Raw genomic sequence first — 20,395 nt, forward strand, 5'->3', positions numbered from 1 at the left:
CTCATTCTTCTACTCTCTAAACTTCTTTTAGCCCTCCATGCATGTATGTGTACGCAATTGCTTGATTGAAAACTTTTATCTCACATTGTGAAAATTTTCACTTGAATATCCCCTTATAGATCAACACTTTGCATTATGTCAAGACGATGCATTGAAAAAACAAGATAAAAAATGACACAAAAAGAAAAGAAATGAGTCAGTACATGTAAAATAGTCGATAGAATAAAAAGATGCTATTTAAATATAACACCTACCTAATCATGGTTTCTACCCGAGCATGCTTTCATTAAATAGCAATCTTACCAGGACATGATTTCTACCCAAAATGATTTATTTTCAAGAAATTGATCCTAACCGCAGGGTATCTAGTTCGCATGCTTTTATTTAACAAAATTTAAAGCAAAAGGTAAAGGTTCAGAAATGATCCTCCTTTGTGTACACTTATTTTGGCACCTACTGACGGATAGAGGTTCATTGTGGCTATACCTAGGGTGACCGTTCTATGATTCACTACATGCATGGTTTTGGCTCTACAAGAAAGGTACTCAAATTTTTTGTGTTATCGGTGCCCCTTGGGCTGCCAAACCCTCGATCCTCACCCATTACAGGTTTTGAATGGAACGAGTTTAATTTGAGGGGGTTCACTTCCTTATACCCATACGAGGAATAAATCCCTAGGAAGGTATAAGACATGTGTAACCCAGAGGTTATTTGCTAAAACTCATACGAAGAATAAATTCTTATGAGAGTAAATCGTTCACCCCTACTTACTTGGAACGAAGCTCGGGTCTAGAGCTTATGTCATGAAAATGCACGTGATGTGTGTGAGGAGAAGCATACAAACCTTTGACTAAAAAAACCGAAAAAGACTTGGAAAAAACTTTAACACAACTGAAAACATGAATTAAAACATTAGTATGACAATTTTAATGAAGAAATTAAAAACTTCAATAAATGGACCATAAGTTAACTATAGACTCAAACTTATAATTTCAACCATAACGACAACGAGTAAGCGACTTACAACCTGACTCTCTAAAAAAAGTCCCCAACGGAGTCACCAAACAGTCATAACAATTTTTTGAAAAACAATTAAGTGTCATTTAAAAAAATATTACTTTATTTGAAAATTTGGCGATTTTGAATTAAATTGAATAGGAGTCGCCATCGACCTTTGGGCTAGGTTGGTCGAATACCTAAAAATATCTTTTAAAACAATTTTAAGTAAAATCATTTTTAAGACAAAAATTGGTTTGCGTTTACTAAGAACTCGACTTAACGGGTCCGGAAGTCGTTTACATGTGGGGATGGATTAGCACCCCCATAGCGACCAAAATTGGTACTTAGTCTCTTATATATTTTCGTGGTAGTGGAAATTATATAAATCGAATATAAAGTTAGAATACGATCCATTTATTAAAGTTTAATTAATTTGTTTCGAATTATTTATTAGGAAAAATCCTTTAATTCGAAAAGAAATATTGAGATTTGCTCATCCTCCGACGGGAAGACTATCTCTTCTATTTCTTTCCTAAAAAAGATATTCCCTCATTGATTTAAAAAAATACAAATCAAATATAAACTGAACATCGGTATTTGCATAAAATAAAATAAATTGCCATTTAGAGAAACATGCATTGCATTATTTGACTTAAAATAAAAAATGAATTAATTAGAAAAATAAACTCAATTTATTTCAAGTTCACATTTCTTTCGAACATCGTATCGAATTGCACTACTTCGATCAAGTAATGCTTTCAATGCCCATTCTACAAATTGGTGTTCTTGAAATTATTCGAATAATGTATCAATAGATAAAGAAATATGAGGGAAATAAATTTTATTTAATACATATATATATATATATATAATAAAATATATACAACAAATAGCGATAATAATATTTATTTAATATAATATATAGAACATAATGTATACAATATATGCGCATAATGGACTAGAATAAAAATAAAAAACAGTAAAGATCATAATGCAAACATCATAAACTAGGTTCACTTGGTGATTTAAATGACCACAATAACAACAACCAAGATTTGAGGGACCAAACAGCAATACCAAACAAATAAAGGCTATGATCGAACATATTAAACAATATAGGTGCTGGAAATGAAAATAACCCATAAATAATATTAAGGACTAAAACAAACCTAACAAGAAATGGAAAGAGAAACTATAATTATACAAAAATGCATCCATACGAAATAGTGACTAAATCAAGAGATTTGTAAACCTTAAGGTCATATTTAAATGTTGGCAAAACATGGCATAATATAAAAATCAGTGACTTAAATGTAAGTATTGAAAGATGACAACTGTAACATCCCAAACATCGGGTTAGTGACCAAATTGTGATATTTTAGAATGCATTGATTAAATTAGATAAATAAAAAAGTTTAGGGTTTTAATTGGAAATTTTATGTAGGATGACTTAGCAAATGAAGAAGGAATAAAGGGGCATATGGGTCATTAAATAAGAGAAATAATTAAAAATTTGTTGCGGTTCTTTTAAAACCATGTGGAACATATTTGGGAAAACAAAAGTTTTTAGATATCTCTTCTTCACTCTTCTTCTCTAGCTGTGAAGCCCTTAAGCTAAGGTGAATTGGTTTTTATTTGGTTAATTCTTGAGAATTAGGAGTGGTTTTGATTGATGAAGCCTTAGGAGACAAAAAGAGATATAGAAGCTCAAAGAATGGTGAGTTATGGATGATTGAAGGTATGAAGTTATTAATTGAAAATTTGAATAAGAAAACTTAAATGAATTTAGAAGCTGAATTTGACATGTCATAGGTGTGAGTGAGAAATAATAAGTGTTAAAACAGAGTTTGGATTACATTGAAAAATCGGTAAGATTCTTAATTTTAAGAATTTGAATGGGATATTGAAGGTGTTAAGGTGTAAGAATGATAAAAGGTAGTTAAAATGATTGTAGTTGAATTTGGTGGTAGGAGAGGTACTTTAAATATGGAAATTGAGAGAAGTGTTGATGATTTTTCGGGTTAAAGAAGTTTTTTCTGGTAAGGGGTATCGGTACCAGATGAATGGGTACATATACTACACAGCTATTATGGGTTATTATATTGTGTAGGTATCGGTACTACATGAACATTACCGATACCATAAGACAATTTTAGACAACATCTTCATGAAGTATCGATACCGGAAGGGGTAGTATCGATACCATGGGTATCGATACCATGTATCGATACCATTGTTGGAATGAAAACATCGAATCTAATTTGGGTACCGATACACAAGTAGGGTATCGATACCATTATAAAGGAAGTACCAATACTGTACTCAGGGTACCGATACCACTTAATGGGGAAATGTGAATTATGTTCATTAAAAAGTTAAGTTATAAGGATTGAGCTATAATGTTTAGGATTCTAACAATTATCTTGGAAATCGTATTTATGTAGATACTAAGCATAAATGAGTTCCAGAACAAGTGACGAGTAAGATTGATCGAGAGAAGGACAAAGAGATATAGGTGAGTGCATATGTATAGAATGGTTATAGTAGGATATTTGAACTAGTCTTATGATAAGTCTAGCTCCCACCTATTTTATACATGACTTCATTACATGATATGATACATTAAATGAACTTCCATGATATGAATCATACGACAATAATCTATGTGAATGTATATGAGAAACTACCTAGCGATGTATAGGCTTGTAAATGAACCGAACGCACACGAACGGAGGTATGTTCATGTTCGTTCATTTAATAAATAAACGAACACGAACATAAATGAACAAAATTTTTTTTTGTTCATGTTCGTTCATTAAGAAATATATATTGTTCATGTTCGTTCATTTAATAAATAAACGAACATAAACGAACACGAACGAACGAACATAAACGAACACAATAAACGAACATAAACGAACAACACAAAAAAACTTATTCGAACACAACAAATGAATGTAAAAAAAAGTAAACAACAAGAATAACAACTTAAAATTCATTAATATATAACCTGCAACTTTAGAGATAATTTGTTCGAATACGACAAAAACATACATAAATCATAAATAAGCTATATGAACATAATAAAGTCTTAAAGTTAATTTATTCAACAAAACAATCTTCTTGAAATCCAAACAGCTTCGATAATCTTCATAACATATTCAACTTGCCCTCTGTTCGAACATAAATGAACGAACATAAATGAACGAACATATAATCGAACGTTCACGAACGTAAATGAACGAACGAGCCCTTTGTTCATGTTCGTTCATTTAATTAAACGAACGCAAAATCTTGTTCATGTTCGTTCATTTAATAAATAAACGAACATAAACGAACTTCCCGCCGCACGGCTCATGAACGGTTCGTTGAACGTTCAGTTCATTTACAGGCCTAGCGATGTGATAAAAGGTAAGGAATTATATATCTATGAGAAATAAACTATGTGAATTGTAAAAACCCATGTTATTTAGATGAAAGCTATAGGTATAATTGGCATGTCAAGAGTCGAGGGTCTACGTGGTCCTTCGGGACATATATGTATCATTTGGAACATTTATGAGGTCTTTTGAGACACATATTTGGTCCCTAGAATATATATATGGTTCTTAAGGAGATTTCTATGTGGTCTTTATGAACATTTTATATGGCACTTCAGTACATTTCTACGTGGCACTTTGGTGTAATTTTACATGGAACTTCGGTGCATTTATACGAGCTGTGGTGACAACACTTGTGCACAATCTCAATGCACTCACATACCTTAAGTTCTCAGTATTTTATCATGGGCTATTGAAAGTATTAATGTGAATTCATAATTGTTACTTTGATAACTTATGTATGGAATGCATGGTTATATATGTTGCACAGAATAAATAAATGATTGCATTCAATTTCATATCATCATAGTATCATTACATATTATGCCTCACTAAGCCGATGACTTAGCGTGTGAGTGTTTTACACGTAGGATTCAAGAATGTAGACGAGCATGGATAAGCAGATGGGACAACATCACTCCTGCAAATATTAGATCAAAAGTAATTTAAACAGTAGGTTATTTTGTTATGAAAGTTAATGTTGGCATGTAATTAAAAGTTTAAGTTGTGTATGCTCTGATTATTTTTGCGAGTTTTTGTATTAAACTGATGGAAATTATGGGCTTTTATAATATAAGTTTTAAATTTTCTATTATTTTGTATAAATATATGGTTTCAAAAAGGTAATGTGACAGTGCAGACTCGTATCCGGGTCGGGTACGGGTTGGGGTGTTACATTTAATGGTATCAGAGCTATGGTTTACAGATTCTAGGCATAAACTAGAGTTCATCGTGTCTTTAAATGAATAAATGCCAATATTTAGTGAGAACTTCTGATCTGATATATTAATGAGTATGTTGTCTTGCTAATAGAATGATATGTTTATTTTATTAGATGTCCGGACATAGTAGCTCCCAAAGTGAAACGATAGAGGATAGGCCAGCTGAGAGTAGTAATTCATCTGCCCTGACCAGACATGGTGAAGGACAGGCATCTCAGGGAGTGCCTGTGCAAGATCAGGTACTTTCTTTAGGACGTTGGACGCCATTCTGACGCGTCTCCAACCTCCTGCTCCATCAACCCAAAGAATGAATGTAGGGAAAGAGTTGAGAGGATTGAGAGCTCCCGAATTTAAGGGAGAATCCAAGGAAAGTTCGGTTGCGGCGGATCTTTGGCTTAATGATTTGAAGATCATGTTGGATAGTCTCCACTACTCTGAAGTGGAGAAGTTGGATAGAGTTGTTTCTTTGCTAAGGGGACAACCTAGAATATGGTGGACGAATGTCACCATAAGGATGTCAAGTGATCAATTGACTTGGTCTCTGTTCTTAGAAGAGTTTAAGCATAAGTATATTGGAGAGCAATTTATCAAGCAAATAAAGCAGGAGTTTATGAATCTAAAACAGATGAATCACACGGTATATGAAAATGAGTATGAGTTCAATAAGTTGAGTCGGTTTGCTGTTGAACTAGTTCCTACTAAAAAAGACGTTTGTGAATGGTTTGTAGAGGGCTTGCGCCCTAGACTGAAGGAAATGTTGATAGTATTAAACATGTCTTCATTCCAGGAAGTGATTAATCGTGTTAAAGCTTTTGAGAGAGCTCAGAATGAAAGGTTTGGGGAAAAAGAATTCAGACATCCAAGCGAACGGGTGCTTCTTCAAGCTCAGCACCATAAAAAAGAGGAAGAGATTCGAGATTCCCACCTCAAGCTAGATTTGAATCAGTTGCATCTTCTGCTAGAGAGCAAGTCAGATGAGAGTTAGATAGATGCAGTCAGTGGGATTTGGTGCTGGGAGATCCAATCAGGGCCAAGCAAGTCAGTGTTAGCATTGTGGGAAGAATCATTTTGGGATGTGTCGGATGGCCTCTGGAGCTTGTTTCCGATGTGGAGATACCGTAAATTTTATCCAGGATTGTCCGTTGATGGCTGGTGAGTCTACACCATTAGAGAGAATTGCTTCTGCCTCGTAAAGAGGATGAGAAAGAGGTAGAGGGAGAAACCAGTCTGAATCCTCTGTACAACTTGAGGTATGCTCAACTTCAAGAGTGTATAATTTAAAGACAAGTGAAGACCGTGATGATCCCAAGATAATAGCAGATACTTTCCAGTTGTTTGATAAATTGGTATTGATATTGATTGATACGAGTTCCACTTATTCCTATATTAGCAGTAAAATAGTAAAAAAAATTAAGAATTCCATTAGAAGCTACGAGTAATGAGGTGATAGTAACTAATCCTTTAGGGCATAGTTCTTGAGTAAATAAGGTTTGTAAGGGGTGTCCTATAAGGATTCAGGGAATTGAATTTCCTGCTAATATGATGGAACTACCCTTTGATGAGTTTGAAATCATTTTGCGGATGGATTGATTGTTCCATTATTATGGAAATGTTGATTGTAGATTGAAAAATTTAACCTTGAGGAGTCCAGAAGGAATAGAAGTGAATGTGATCAGTGAAACATTTAATCCTTTAGCAAATGTAATATCGGCAATGTCGGCCAAGAAATTTTTTATACAGGGATATCAGGGTTTTCTTACAAATGTGATTGATAACCGAACTAAAGAGAAAGGTTTAGACGAAATTTCGATAGTCAGAGAGTTTCCTGATGTTTTCTCTGTGGAGTTTCAATGATTACCTCCGGATATAGAGGTAGAATTTCAAATTGAAGTAATGCCGGGAACAACTCCTATTACAATTGCACCTTATCGTATGGCTCCGAAAGAATTGTAAGAGTTGAAGAATCAATTACAAGAATTGTTAGATAATGGATTTATTCGACCAAGTGTATCTCCTTGTGGAGCTCCAGTGTGTCTCTGCATTGATTATCGCCAACTCAATAAGGTGACTATCAAGAACAAGTATCCCCTCCCAAGAATTGATTACTTGTTTGATCAATTAAAGGGAGCTTCAATATTCTCGAAGATTGATTTACGTTCTGGTTACCATTAATTGAAGATTCAGGAGAAGGATATTCTGAAGAAAACTTTTAGAACGAGATATGGTCATTACGAGTTCATCGTAATGACATTTGGAGTAACTAATGCACATGTTGTTTTTATGGATCTCATGAACAGGATATTTCAACCTTATCTGGACCAGTTTGTAGTTGTCTTTATTGATGATATATTGGTGTACTTGAAGTCCAATGAAGAACATAGTGCACATTTGAGGGTAGTTTTACAAACATTAAGAGATAAGAAGCTTTATGACAAATTATCTAAATGTGAGTTTTGATTAAATGAAGTAACTTTCTTGGGGCATGTGATCTCGGAAGATGGAATTCAGATGTATCTTCAAAAGATAAAAGCCATTTTGAAATGGGAAGTTCTAAAGAATGTGTCCGAAGTTCGAAGTTTTCTTGGACTTGCAGGTTATTATCGTATTTTAAATATGGAAATTGAGTGAAGTGTTGATGATTTTTTGGGTGAAAGAAGTTTGTTCTGGGTAAGGAGTATCAGTACCAGATGAATGGGTACTGATACTACACAGCTATTATAGACTATTATGTTGTGTAGGTATCAGTACTGCATGAACAGTACCGATACCATAAGACCATTTTAGACAACATCTTCATGAGGTATCAATACCGGAAAGGGTAGTATCGATACCCGATATCGGAAGGGGTAGTATCGATACCATGGGTATCGATACCATAAAGGTAGGTATTGATACCATTGTTGGAATGAAAACACCGAATCTAATTTGGGTATCGATACCCAAGTAGGGTATCGATACCATTATAAAGGAAGTACCAGTACTGTACCTAGGATACCGATACCACTTAAAGGGAAAATATGAATTATGTTCATTAAATAGTTCAGTTATTAGGATCGAGCTATAATGTTTAGGATTCTGACAATTATCTTGGAAATTGTATTTATGTAGATACTGAGCATAAACGAGTTCCAGAACAAGTGACGAGTAAGATTGATCGAGAGAATGACAAAGAGATATAGGTGAGTGCATATGTATAGAATGGTTATAGTAGGATATTTGAACTAGACTTGGGATAAGTCTAGCTCGCACCTATTTTATACATGAATTTATTACATGATATGATACATTACATAAACTTCCATGATATGCATCATACGACAATAATCTATGTGAATATGTATGAGAAATTACCTAAGCGATGTGATAAAAGGTAATGAATTATATGTCTATGAGAAATAAACTATGTGAATTGTAAAAGCCAATGTTATTTAGATGAGAGCTATAGGTATAATTGGTATGCTAAGAGTCGAGGGTCTACGTGGTCTTTCGGGACATATATGTATCCTTTGGAACATTTATGAGGTCTTTTAAGACACATATTTGGTCCCTGGAATATGTATATGGTTCTTAAGGAGATTTCTATGTGGTCCTTATAGACATTTTATATGGCACTTCTGTGTATTTCTACACGGCACTTCGGTGCAATTCTACGTGGCACTTCGGTGCATTTATACGAGCTTTGGTGATATCATTTGTGCACAACCTCAATGAACTCATATACCTTAAGTTCTCAGTGTTTTATCATGGGCTATTGAAAGTATTAATGTGAATTCATAATATTTACTTTGATAACTTATCTATGGAATGCATGGTTATGTATATTGCACAAAATAAATAAATGAATGCATTGAATTTCATATCATTATAGTATCATTACATATTATGTCTCACTAAGTCGATGACTTAGCGTGTGAGTGTTTCACACGTAGGATTCAAGAAGGTAGACGAGCAGGGATAAGCAGTTAGGACATCATCACTCCTGCAAATATCATATCAAAAGCAACTTATACATTAGGTTATTTTGTTCATGTAATTAAAAGTTTAAGTTGTGTATGCTCTGATTATTTTTTTTGAGTTTTTGTATTAAACTGATGGAAATTATGGGCTTTTATAATATAAGTTTTAAATTTTCTATTATTTTGTATAAGTATATGGTTTCAAAAAGGTAATGTGACATCTCGAACTTGTATCCGGGTCGGGTATGGGTTGGGGGTGTTACAACAACTCAAAACAAAATAATATAATACTTCAATCCATAGCCAAAGGGTAAATTTACAAAGATAGAGGGACTAAAATCGTGATTAACCTACACACTAAAATACAAACCCACCTCCTTTCAAAACTACGTCATTTTGTATGTGATATATAAGCTCGATTAAAGGGTTATTCATCATCATTTCTTCATTTTTTGTTTGGTTTCAGAAAGGGAAAGAGAGAGAGTTTCCCAAACTCTCTTAACTTGCCTTCGTTGGCAGGAGGAGGACATCGTTCACCGGTGGCCGAAAGAAACAGAACTTCCCCCAAACACTCTTTTCATCCTCCTTAACTTGAAACCCAACCCTATTTAACCTAAAACTCTACCTAGAGCCCTAGGTCTAGGATTTACCTTTCGAAGATTCAAAGATCCGACGATCCGATGCTACAAACCGAGGTAAGGTACTTCCCTCTTTGATTTTTTTCTCTTTTTTTGTTATTTCTTTCTCTTTTTTGGAAACCCTCTTCTATTTTTTCCTATTCGAATCTTTTCTTTTTTCTGTGTTCGAATATTTTTTTCTTGCTCTCTTTCCCCCCCCCCCCAATTTTTTTTTCTGCTCTTCCTCTCTTTTATCTTCTTTTCTCGTTGATTTTGGTGATGATTTGCTGCTACCGAGAAGATAGGCTTTGAGTACCCTATTTTAGCTTGTGACAGGGCCCTGATTTTCTCAGGATTACTTTTGGTACAAATATGTGTTTGTATTTGTTTTTCCTCTGACTATTTTCCTTTCCCTTGATTGATTTGATATCTGGCTGAAACGACGGTTGCGGCGATAGGAACTGGGCATGGCTCGGCTTGAGCGGCGGGAGATCAAAGGGTTGGCATGTGCATCACACGCGCTCCATTGAACGGTCCAGATCCACTGATTGCGACATATTCTCTTATGGTAAAAAACCCTAAATATGAACGGCTATGGACCGTTGGATCTCAATCAAATCCAACGGCTAGGATTAGAGGCGGTTGGATCTAAGGGTCAAAAACCCTAGCTGTTTGGGCTCCAAAGTGGGTTTCGGTTGGGCCTGTTCCTTGATCATCCGGGTGGGCTTCAATTCTCAGGCCTGAATCAGTGGGCTGATGATATTTTTTAATTTGGGATTTGTTGGGCTTCGGGTTGGGCCTATGTAATTTAGTTTGGGACAATTTGTAACATGTAAAATAAAATAAAAATATTATTAGAAATAATAATAATAATAATAATAATAATAATAGTGATAATAATTATAATTAAAATCCGAACAAAAACGGGTGTCTACAGGGTAATCTACTTGTATGACCAATAAACTATTGTTCTTTTTCACTTTAACCATCGATGTTTTGATTTTGTCAATTAGACCATCTAACTATTTATATATTTCAATCAAGCCACCAGCCATTAATTGGCATGGCAGTTAACAAAATTGATATAATTATACAGTTGGTCTACAATATTTATACATTCTATCAATTTATTCCTAATTTTAATTTAATTAAAAAGATTTAATCTCCAATTAGGTAGTGATACACTAATTTGGAGGATTTTTTTTTTAAAAATATTGATTTTATTTAATTTAATACTATGCAACCGGAGGTTTGGATCCTAGACTTAAGTATTTACTAGGCACGTCTAAATCACTGGGCTAAGAGCCTCAATTGTTAAAGGTTTACAACATTTTTTATATAACCTATTATAAGTAATGATAGAGAAAAAAGGGAGCAACATACTTGTGGGTGGATTTAGTCGTAGGAATTTAAGGGCTATTTAAGCACCTTAGCTACCAAATCAAAGTCTATATTTCGTATATACTATCGTCAAATTGAGTTTTTTTAATAAAAAATTAGATTTATATTTTTCTATTTTTAAAATCTATAATTTTTTTATATATAATCATTAAATTAAAATTTCAACATAATTAATAATTTATTTTTTTATTAAAAATAAAGTGTACATCTCAATTATTAATTAAGTTAAAAATTTTCATTTAAAATTTTTAAAATAATTTCATTTATGAAAAAAAATAAAACCTTAATAATTGAGTTTTTTTAATAATTATATTAAGATTTTATTTTTTTCATATATGAAATTATTTTAAAAAATTTAAATGAAATCTTTTTTAAATTTAATTAATAATTGAGCTGTACACTTTATTTTTAATAAAAAATTAAAAACATTAATTATGTTAAAAATTAATTTAATGAATTTATATAAAAAATAAATATAGTTTAAAAATATAAAAATCTAAATCTTACTTTCTATTTTTATTTTTTTAAAACTCAATTTAATTATTATATATCAGATATAGTAAAATTTAATCAAATATAGCTTTTGATTAATCAAATTTTATCATATCTCAATCAACAATTTAACGTCTAGCTTAGACTGTCGTTAATTCTTTAGTGGAAAATGACGAGTTTAAAATATATGAATAGTCGAGTGACCATTTTGTAACTTTTATTAGTCGAGAAACACAACAAAGCAACGTCCTATAGTCGAAGGACTATTTTATAACTTTTAATTTCCGGAGACTTAATAAAACAATATCTTATAATCGATATACCATTATTTACTTTACTCTATATTTTATGGAATAATTTTAAATTAGTTGATTAATGTGGTGATTAGGAATTGATTCTATAACCATCAAGTTTGGATTTAATTTCTCTTCTCTCACTTCTTGATTTTCTTTTTCCCCCCTTAAACCAACCAAATAATAACACAATACATCGCCTGATTAGTTGTAGTTAATTACATTATAATTATTATTTTTATTAAAATGACATGTCATGTGATCACTTTCTCGCACGTGAATATATCATATTAGACGATTAGCATTGTGATCCAACTGTTCCCACTAGGTCATTTTCAAGTGTGACTAACGATTTCATCCAAAGGGATTTTTTGTCCCAAAATAAAATATTGAACATAAAATACTATAAAAGTATGAATCAAATTGATTGTTCAATCAAATATTAGAAATATTTTGAGACATTATTATTTGATTTAATACACTTTTAAGTGTTTAAATTATACATCGAATTAACTTTTGGTGCTTAAAGTATTTTTCGTTAAAAATAGATGTTTAATGTTTTCTTAATTACATTTTTAGGTGTTTACCATTAAAAATCCCGTTAAATAATACGTGTCATGTTTATATTTTTTTGATTTTTTAAAATAATATATTATTTAAAAATATTATTTAAAAAATATAAACATGATAAGTGTCACTTAATTATTTTTTTAAAATAAAATATTAGACATATATTTTTAACAAAAAATTCTTTAAATATCAAAAATCAATTTAAAATATAATTTAGGTACTTAAAAAATGTATTAAACCTTATGATTTCCATGCCTTCACTAAAAACAAAAGTAACATTTTGGGCGATTTGAGGAAGAAAACATAGTTGGGTATATTTTTATAAAAGAAAGTTTAGATACAAATATGAAAAGAAGATATAAAGTAGGACTAAATCATGATTTAAGCCAAGTTTAAAATGTTTTTTTTTATTAATATTAGATAACTAAAAAGATAATATCTATTTAAAAATAACTCTCAATCATTTGATATTAATCGTTAATATCTCATCATTCATAATGTTTAAATTCGAACTTTAAAAATAATAATATTTATTTATTACTAAGGTGTTTCAGTTCATACTAAATTTAAAATGTTTGAAAAGTCGTTGGTAGACAAATGGTAACAAATCTGATTGTACCTGTAATAGTGAATCTGACGGGAAAGCTAATAAAAGCAGAGCCGAACAAAAAAGAAGGGAAAATTAAGGAACAAATATATAAAAAAGAAAATTCCTCCAAATTTAGCGCACACAGAGAGAGAAACAAAGACCCTTTCTTTCCCTACCATCCAATTTTCCTTTGAACCAACGCACAGCACGCTCTTCCCTCTTCCAGATTCTCCACTCAATCCCAAATCTCCCCTTTACTTTCTCTTCCCCCTCAAACTCGACACTTATGGTTCTTTTCTGCCTTTGTTTGCCTTGTTGATCCAAACGCGCTGGTGGGTTTTTTCTTCTTTTGTGTTTCTTGTAGTTTTTGTTATCATTTCAACACCAAGTTTCTCTTTTTATTCTACTCTTTTTGTTTAATTCAATATTTTAATGTTTTGTTGTGTTGTGTTGTGTTAGTTGAACTGGTTACTTCTAGTTGAAGTTCATTGTGTTGTTTCGATTAAAGTAGTATTTTTTAATTAGTATTGTCACTGTTTTTTTTTCTTCTGTTTTGTTGTTGAATAGTACACAAGATAGGCCTTCTTTATATGTTTTTAGTCTTCACCCCTTATGTTAGTAATTGAGAATCATTACATTTTTTATATATGGAATTGGGTTTTAATGATATGGTCATGATTCAGATCAGTTCGTTGTATTATAGTTTAAGATTCATAATAATGTCCTGTTGATCGGGAGATGAATTTATAAATTGTTTAGTTTTAGCAACAAAAGGAATGATTAATTCTTGTATTTGAAGTTTTGTGTTTAGTAACATCGGTTTCTGATTGTCGCCTTTTGAGATGTTCGTCAGATTTCTTTATGTAAAATGCAGGATTTAGATGAAATTACTGAAATTTGTATTGATTTTCGGTCCTTGTCGTGCTTGTTTTGCGCCCTTTCTATGTAAAATTACATAATGGAGATGTTTAATCAATTTCAGACTATAATGCAAGGAGAAAGTTTCATTAATCCCGAAGGGGAAATTAAGGTTAGTTTTGGCTATCAGTGTAGCAGCCCCAAAGGTATTCCTTTCAGCGCTCCTAATGTGCGTGAAATCTGGTCTAGAAGTGAACTGCCTAGGAACGGCAGTTTCTCTTGCTTGTCGGGTGCTGCCTTAAGTGCCAATGCTACGTTAGCCAACACGAATATCTGTAATGGTGTGATTGGAGCTGAAATTCTTCCTAGTTTGGATTCCCCTAATTCATTTCGTAGAGTTCCCTCTTCGTCATCTCTTGCAAGGTTGGATATATTATCATCTTCTCTGCAAAGCAGTGTCTCAAACTTAAGTTGCAGTCCACCAAGTCCAGTTTATTCACCTGATACTGATTTGTTTTTACTGAGACCGATGAGTGCTCCTTCTAGGACTGATAGTTTCCTTAATGCAATGGAAGTACAAGTTGCAGGTGGAGCCGCCGGTGAAGACAGGGTTCAAGCTGTGTGCTCCGAAGAGAACGGGTGGCTCTTTTGTGCAATCTATGATGGTTTTAATGGGAGAGATGCAGCTGATTTTCTAGCTGGGACATTATATGAAACTATAATATATTATTTTAGTTTACTAGACCGGGAATCAAAGCAGGATGTCCCCAGATCACCCAATGGTTCGACTGCAAATGGATATTTTGAATATTTTCATGATGATATCACGGTTGGTAACAAGGAGAAAACTCATTCTAGGGTTGACGCCAAAAGGTATATGAGCGCTGAAAGCTTGTTGAAGAAAACTGCAGATCGTAAAGTGGAAGTATCATCCGATTCATTTAGGCACGGGGTGCTTGATAGCCTCCAACGTGCTCTAAGTCAAGCCGAGAGTGATTTCTTGTACATGGTAGAGCTGGAAATGGAGGACCGTCCTGATTTAGTATCAATAGGATCTTGTGTTTTGGTTGTTTTTCTTCATGGGGACGATTTGTATACACTCAATTTAGGTGACAGCCGAGCTGTATTGGCCACATATGATGACTCCAATCACACAGATCAGAGTGAAAGGTTGAAAGCTGTTCAGCTGACTGATAGTCACACTGTTGATAACGAGGTTGAAAGAACTAGACTCTTGCATGAGCATCCTGATGACTCTATGCCCGTAGTAGCGGGAAAAGTGAAAGGAAAACTGAAGGTCACTCGCGCATTTGGAGTAGGTTACTTGAAAAAGGTAGGTGCTCTTATTTCTCATTACAATTTCCGTGTATTTTTGTCATCTAAATTTGCTCTCTCGAGAAGAACCACTGCATGCTAGTTAGGCCGTATTTCTCTGACCCGAGCATGACAGCTTTGTATTCCTAATCTTTATACCACTTTTACTTCATCCCTGGAAACTAATGTTCAAGACTTGGAAATAATGGCCAAGTTATCAAACAAATGATATCAGATCTGCCTTGTTTAAATTGTGGTTGCTACTATTTCTGCAATCCCTGAATGGTTTATACATGAGCAAGCTAAATGCCAACTGTTATATAACCCATCTTATTGTTGCTGATCCAGTCTTTACCATTACAAGCATACCATTTTTGTTATTCCTTGTAGAAAAAACTGAATGATGCTCTGATGGGAATTCTTCGAGTTCATAACCTCGTTAGTCCCCCATATATCTCCACTGAACCGTCACTGAATGTGCACAAAGTGTCAAGATCTGATCACTTTGTTATAGTTGGTAGCGACGGTTTATTTGACTTCTACAGTAATGAAGAGGCTGTAAAGCTTGTCCATTCTTACATCTCAAGCAACCCTTACGGTGATCCTGCCAAATCTCTTGTGGAGCAGCTTCTAATAAAAGCAGCTCAATCTGCAGGTAAATTTTCTAATAAATTTCATTTCTGTTTCCCATGACCGATTTAAGCTTTTGTCCTAATCTCATTTGAACCACGAACTAAATTTTCTTTCACCACCTGTTTTTATGTTCATCGACACACTCGGTCTTGTATAAAAGAACATACAGCAAAACCAAAATGCATGTTTCCTAACTTCAGCTGTGCATTCGTTTATTCTTGGACTGGAATTTCTAAGACATGAACTTTACCATCACAGGTTTCAGCAAGGAAGAACTGATGAATATTCCAGCTGGTAGGAGAAGGAAATACCATGATGATGTTACTGTTATCGTGATTATTCTCGGGACGAATCATCGAACTTCCAAGGCATCAACCTGTGTGTGAATTTAATGTCAAAGCTTTGCACATTTTTCAATTGTATATAGCTTAAATTCGGATAAATTCTCTGGATTTGTTACAGACAAAATTTTGTATTACTTAAAACCATGCATTAGAGTCTTTGATGTAAATATGTAGTTGAGTCTTCTCATTTTTCGTTGACATTTCACCACACATTCTAAAGTATCATCTTCAAGTACTACCATATGAATAATCAGAAGATTTGTTTACAGAATTGACACTATTCTTTTGAAAGTTGCTTGTTCATGCTTCCATCATCTTTCTTACTAGCTTTCTTTGAATGGCATTTTGATCTCTGTGAGTAATAAAATGCAATAATAACAATAACAAATCCGAATCAAATTGGCTGAACCAATTCAACGAGGAAGCATGTTTTAATGAAGACAAATATTAACGTCGAAGCTGAAACCGGACAACGTGACTCAGAATGTTTTGGTTTCATTTCATCATGGTCATGGTAAATGCCAATACCATACCAATAAATTCATATGAAAGCTGTTTCTTCAGCTAGAAAACAAGATAGACTAGTAATTTTAACCTAAGAAACATGACAGTAGTTCACAACAACTCATAGAGCAGTAATAAGTACAAGAATTCACATTCTATTAGTTCACTTCCTTGCCATTTTCATTTATGGGTAAAGTATGCATTTCAACATCCTTTCCTTCAACCTTACCATCTTCGGCCTCTTTCGCACCCTCTGACACATCCTGCAGCTGCAAAAGTTCCAAATGGTTCAACATAGGAGCAGATTCTGGTTTCTAAAAACATAGACCATGGAAAACAAGTAGCATAAGCCTATGTTACTCGGACTCGAGAGTGTTGGATACAAGTACATGTTTAACATGGTTATGTTCATTTTCGTCTATTTTTCCTTATACCACGTATCGGAATATGTGATATTGAATTTGAGTACTCAAGGAAAATGAAAAGTCTGAAGCTATCATAGGTGTAAGGAATGTAAGCAAAAGTTTGAAATTAAACTGACCCCCAAATTTCTTAAGCTGGCAGTAACATCTTGTTGCTGATGTAGAGTGTTCCTCAGTTCTTGAAATTCCTTATTTTAAGAATGAAACATTTTAGATAACTTAAATTTCCCTCATTTCAGCACGAAAAACCTTTCTTTTAAGTGAAGAACTTACTGTACGGAGTTGCTCCACTTCAACATTAAGTGTTTTCTTCAGTTCGGTGAGCTCCTGCAAGAATACATGCAAATTAACCTAAGAAATGACAGCACCAAAAGGTATTATTGATTGAGATACCTAACCAAAGCTGCAATGAGACAATTTATTGCTTGATTATAAGTATTCTTAGTCAAAAATCAGTTCTTCCATCAATTTCTTCAAATGACGACACAAATCTTGAGAGCCGCGGCGTCAACTGGTGTGAATCAGACAGGAAAAATAAGAGCTGGATACTAGATAAGAGACCAATATAGGTGTGCTCATTTTCTAAACAGTTTTCTTATATAATTGGATGATCATACATTCGCAACCTCGTGTTTATATCCGAATATGTGTCAAGACGTACTCCAATGCAAATGAAGAATATGCAGAGTTCAACCACATAGGTCCCAACCATTAAGTAGGAAGAGGAAAAAATCATATGAAACAAGACTTCAACGAGCAGCAAAGGGCAAACAAAATATAAGCAAACTCAACATCATTAGTACAATAATATAAAAAGGAAGAAAGTTTTAAACCAGGGTACTTGAGTGTTTGAAGCCAGATTTCCCACTCAATTTGATATTACATTCTCAGGAAACAAACACCCACATACAGATTTTATCATGAGCTTTCACTTGATAGTAAAAGATTTAGCAACTCAAACTGTTAACTACATAACTAGCATAACATGAAACAAACATTACCACAGATTTCATACAATCTCAGCATGAATAAACATACAAGAATGAAAAGAATCCATGAAATTTTGTGAGATAAAAAGCAAAAATACTGAACGTACATCGCGGTAAAATTTAACTTGGGTGTCCAGTTTTGACCTCCAATTTTTCAGATCCTAAAGGGAAAGAAAGATCAAACTCAGAATCGAAATATATATAACCCCAAATAAGGACAATGTAAAACTTGTAAAATAATAATAAAAAATTTATATTTTCCAGAATGACCTGTTTCAATCCTTGAATTCTATTGAGCAGCTCAGTCCTTGATTCTTTCAATTCCTAAAACCCCGGATCAAATTACAAATTAGAAATGAATCAAATCAAGCAAGTACCATTTTTCCACAAAGAAAATTTAGATACAGAAAAAAAAAAAAGAAAATCCAAAACTTACTGCAATTTTTGAACCTACTGGAGTGATATTCTCCTTGTTCTGTAAAATGGGTACATAAAATTCCATTAACATTTCTAATATTGTAAAGAAAAGAAAAAGATCTTCAACTACAACTCGAAAAACCAATAGCAAGAAATAGAGAAAAAAAACAAAACTGGGAAAAGGAAATACAGGAGGTGGAGCGACAGGAAGAGGAGGAGTAGAATCAGAGGATGCCATTCGAATCAATTAGAAACAGAGAGTATTCTATGAATTGATTTGATTTTAAGCTTTGGGTTTTTCTTTATATCCTCTTTCGATGTGTTGAGAAGAAGAAAAGAAGTATATTTCAAGCTTTTAACAGTGACTTGTTGTTTCTCATGTAGATCTGGAAACTGGAAGAAAATAGAAAGGTGATAATGAAAGATTTCTTCCAAAAGAAAATGGGGTTTGATGAACTTGATTTTGAATTTGTGGAATTGGGGAGTGTTTGAGCGGGCAAATTGCAGATCTTTGAACGTTGTTTTACTTTCAAAGACGGATAATTTATGAACATCATGCAAATGTTGCACCTTTACTTTTTTTTTCATTTAAGATTTACATTCTTTTCAAAATTTCCATGTAGTTAAAAGATTTGATTTTTAGCACTTTCCCAATTAAAATTGTAGGACGTAAGGAAAGTATGAGATTCACTTTATGATATTGTGCTTTGTTAGATGAAACTTGATTTTAGGGAAAAATAAGAAACATAATATGATCTCATGATCAAGTTCGGAATGATTGAATTATGACTAAGTCTGTGTATGAAATCATATAGTATAATAACTTTTGAATGGAATAGGAAATAAGGATTCAATTCCTATAAAGTTATGGTATGATAATCAAGTTACACTTCATTTCGTTTTTAATGATTCAATTCCTATAAAGTTATGGTATGATAATCAAGTTACACTTCATTTCGTTTTTAATCAAGTATTTCATGAACAAACGAAACACATTAAGATTAATTGTCTAATCAAGTTTTTTATGAACAAATGAAACACATCAAGATTGATTGTCATTTCATGTTTGAAACATCCAACATGACTAATTATTGTTGATTGTATGAAAACTGAAAAATAAAAAGACATTTCAAAAAATCTCTCAATATGACCCAAATTGATATAACAAGTTAATCATGATTAATATTTATACTCCAACTTGAGGGAGATTGTTACATATTTTTTAACGATTTCTACCTAAGGGAAGGGGAGGGGAATTTCACTCATAATGAGTATTGAACGTACAACATAGGGGAGAGGAGAGATGTCAACTGAAAACTTTTAAGCATCTACTCTAGAAATTATTTTTCAGATTGTTATATATTTATAGGCTAAAATGTAAGATATTGTGTTACCTATCATAGAAGCTTTATATTTGTATGTATAATAATATGATTGATGAACAAAACACAAAATAAACATCATTCTCTCTTTTAATGTCTCGACATTATGTGCATTTTTTGTCATTTAACCTTACCAGCTAATTGCATTTGCTTAAAATGTCATTTTAAACTTATCCAAATCAAGAGAAACATAATATTTTCAAAATTAGCATAATCACCAAAATATCATGGTTGGAAACAATACAAAAACATAGCAATCATTCATCAATCTTGCAAAACCAAGTTCCAAAAGTA

General features: G+C 32.9%; 2 protein-coding genes across 2 annotated transcripts; one reads left to right on the plus strand and one right to left on the minus strand.

Annotated features, from left to right (window-relative positions):
* Positions 1 to 13,320: 13,320 nt before the first annotated feature.
* Positions 13,321 to 16,482, plus strand: LOC120148854 (probable protein phosphatase 2C 40). Its single transcript, XM_039161866.1, has 4 exons — positions 13,321 to 13,570; positions 14,221 to 15,429; positions 15,801 to 16,065; positions 16,302 to 16,482. The coding sequence occupies exons 2-4, from the start codon at positions 14,227 to 14,229 to the stop codon at positions 16,427 to 16,429; spliced, it is 1,596 nt and encodes a 531-aa protein (XP_039017797.1). The 5' UTR covers positions 13,321 to 13,570; positions 14,221 to 14,226; the 3' UTR covers positions 16,430 to 16,482.
* Positions 16,483 to 16,927: 445 nt separating this feature from the next.
* LOC120148820 (intracellular protein transport protein USO1-like) lies at positions 16,928 to 19,114 on the minus strand. Its single transcript, XM_039161825.1, has 7 exons — positions 18,910 to 19,114; positions 18,739 to 18,777; positions 18,573 to 18,626; positions 18,410 to 18,463; positions 17,587 to 17,640; positions 17,433 to 17,501; positions 16,928 to 17,160 (listed from the first exon to the last, which is right to left on the minus strand). The coding sequence occupies exons 1-7, from the start codon at positions 18,955 to 18,957 to the stop codon at positions 17,050 to 17,052; spliced, it is 429 nt and encodes a 142-aa protein (XP_039017756.1). The 5' UTR covers positions 18,958 to 19,114; the 3' UTR covers positions 16,928 to 17,049.
* Between the last annotated feature and the right edge of the window lie 1,281 nt (positions 19,115 to 20,395).

This window comes from Hibiscus syriacus, unplaced genomic scaffold (genome assembly GCF_006381635.1).
Source record: "Hibiscus syriacus cultivar Baekdansim isolate YM2019G1 unplaced genomic scaffold, ASM638163v2 tig00110987_pilon, whole genome shotgun sequence".
NCBI classification, from domain to species: domain Eukaryota; kingdom Viridiplantae; phylum Streptophyta; class Magnoliopsida; order Malvales; family Malvaceae; genus Hibiscus; species Hibiscus syriacus.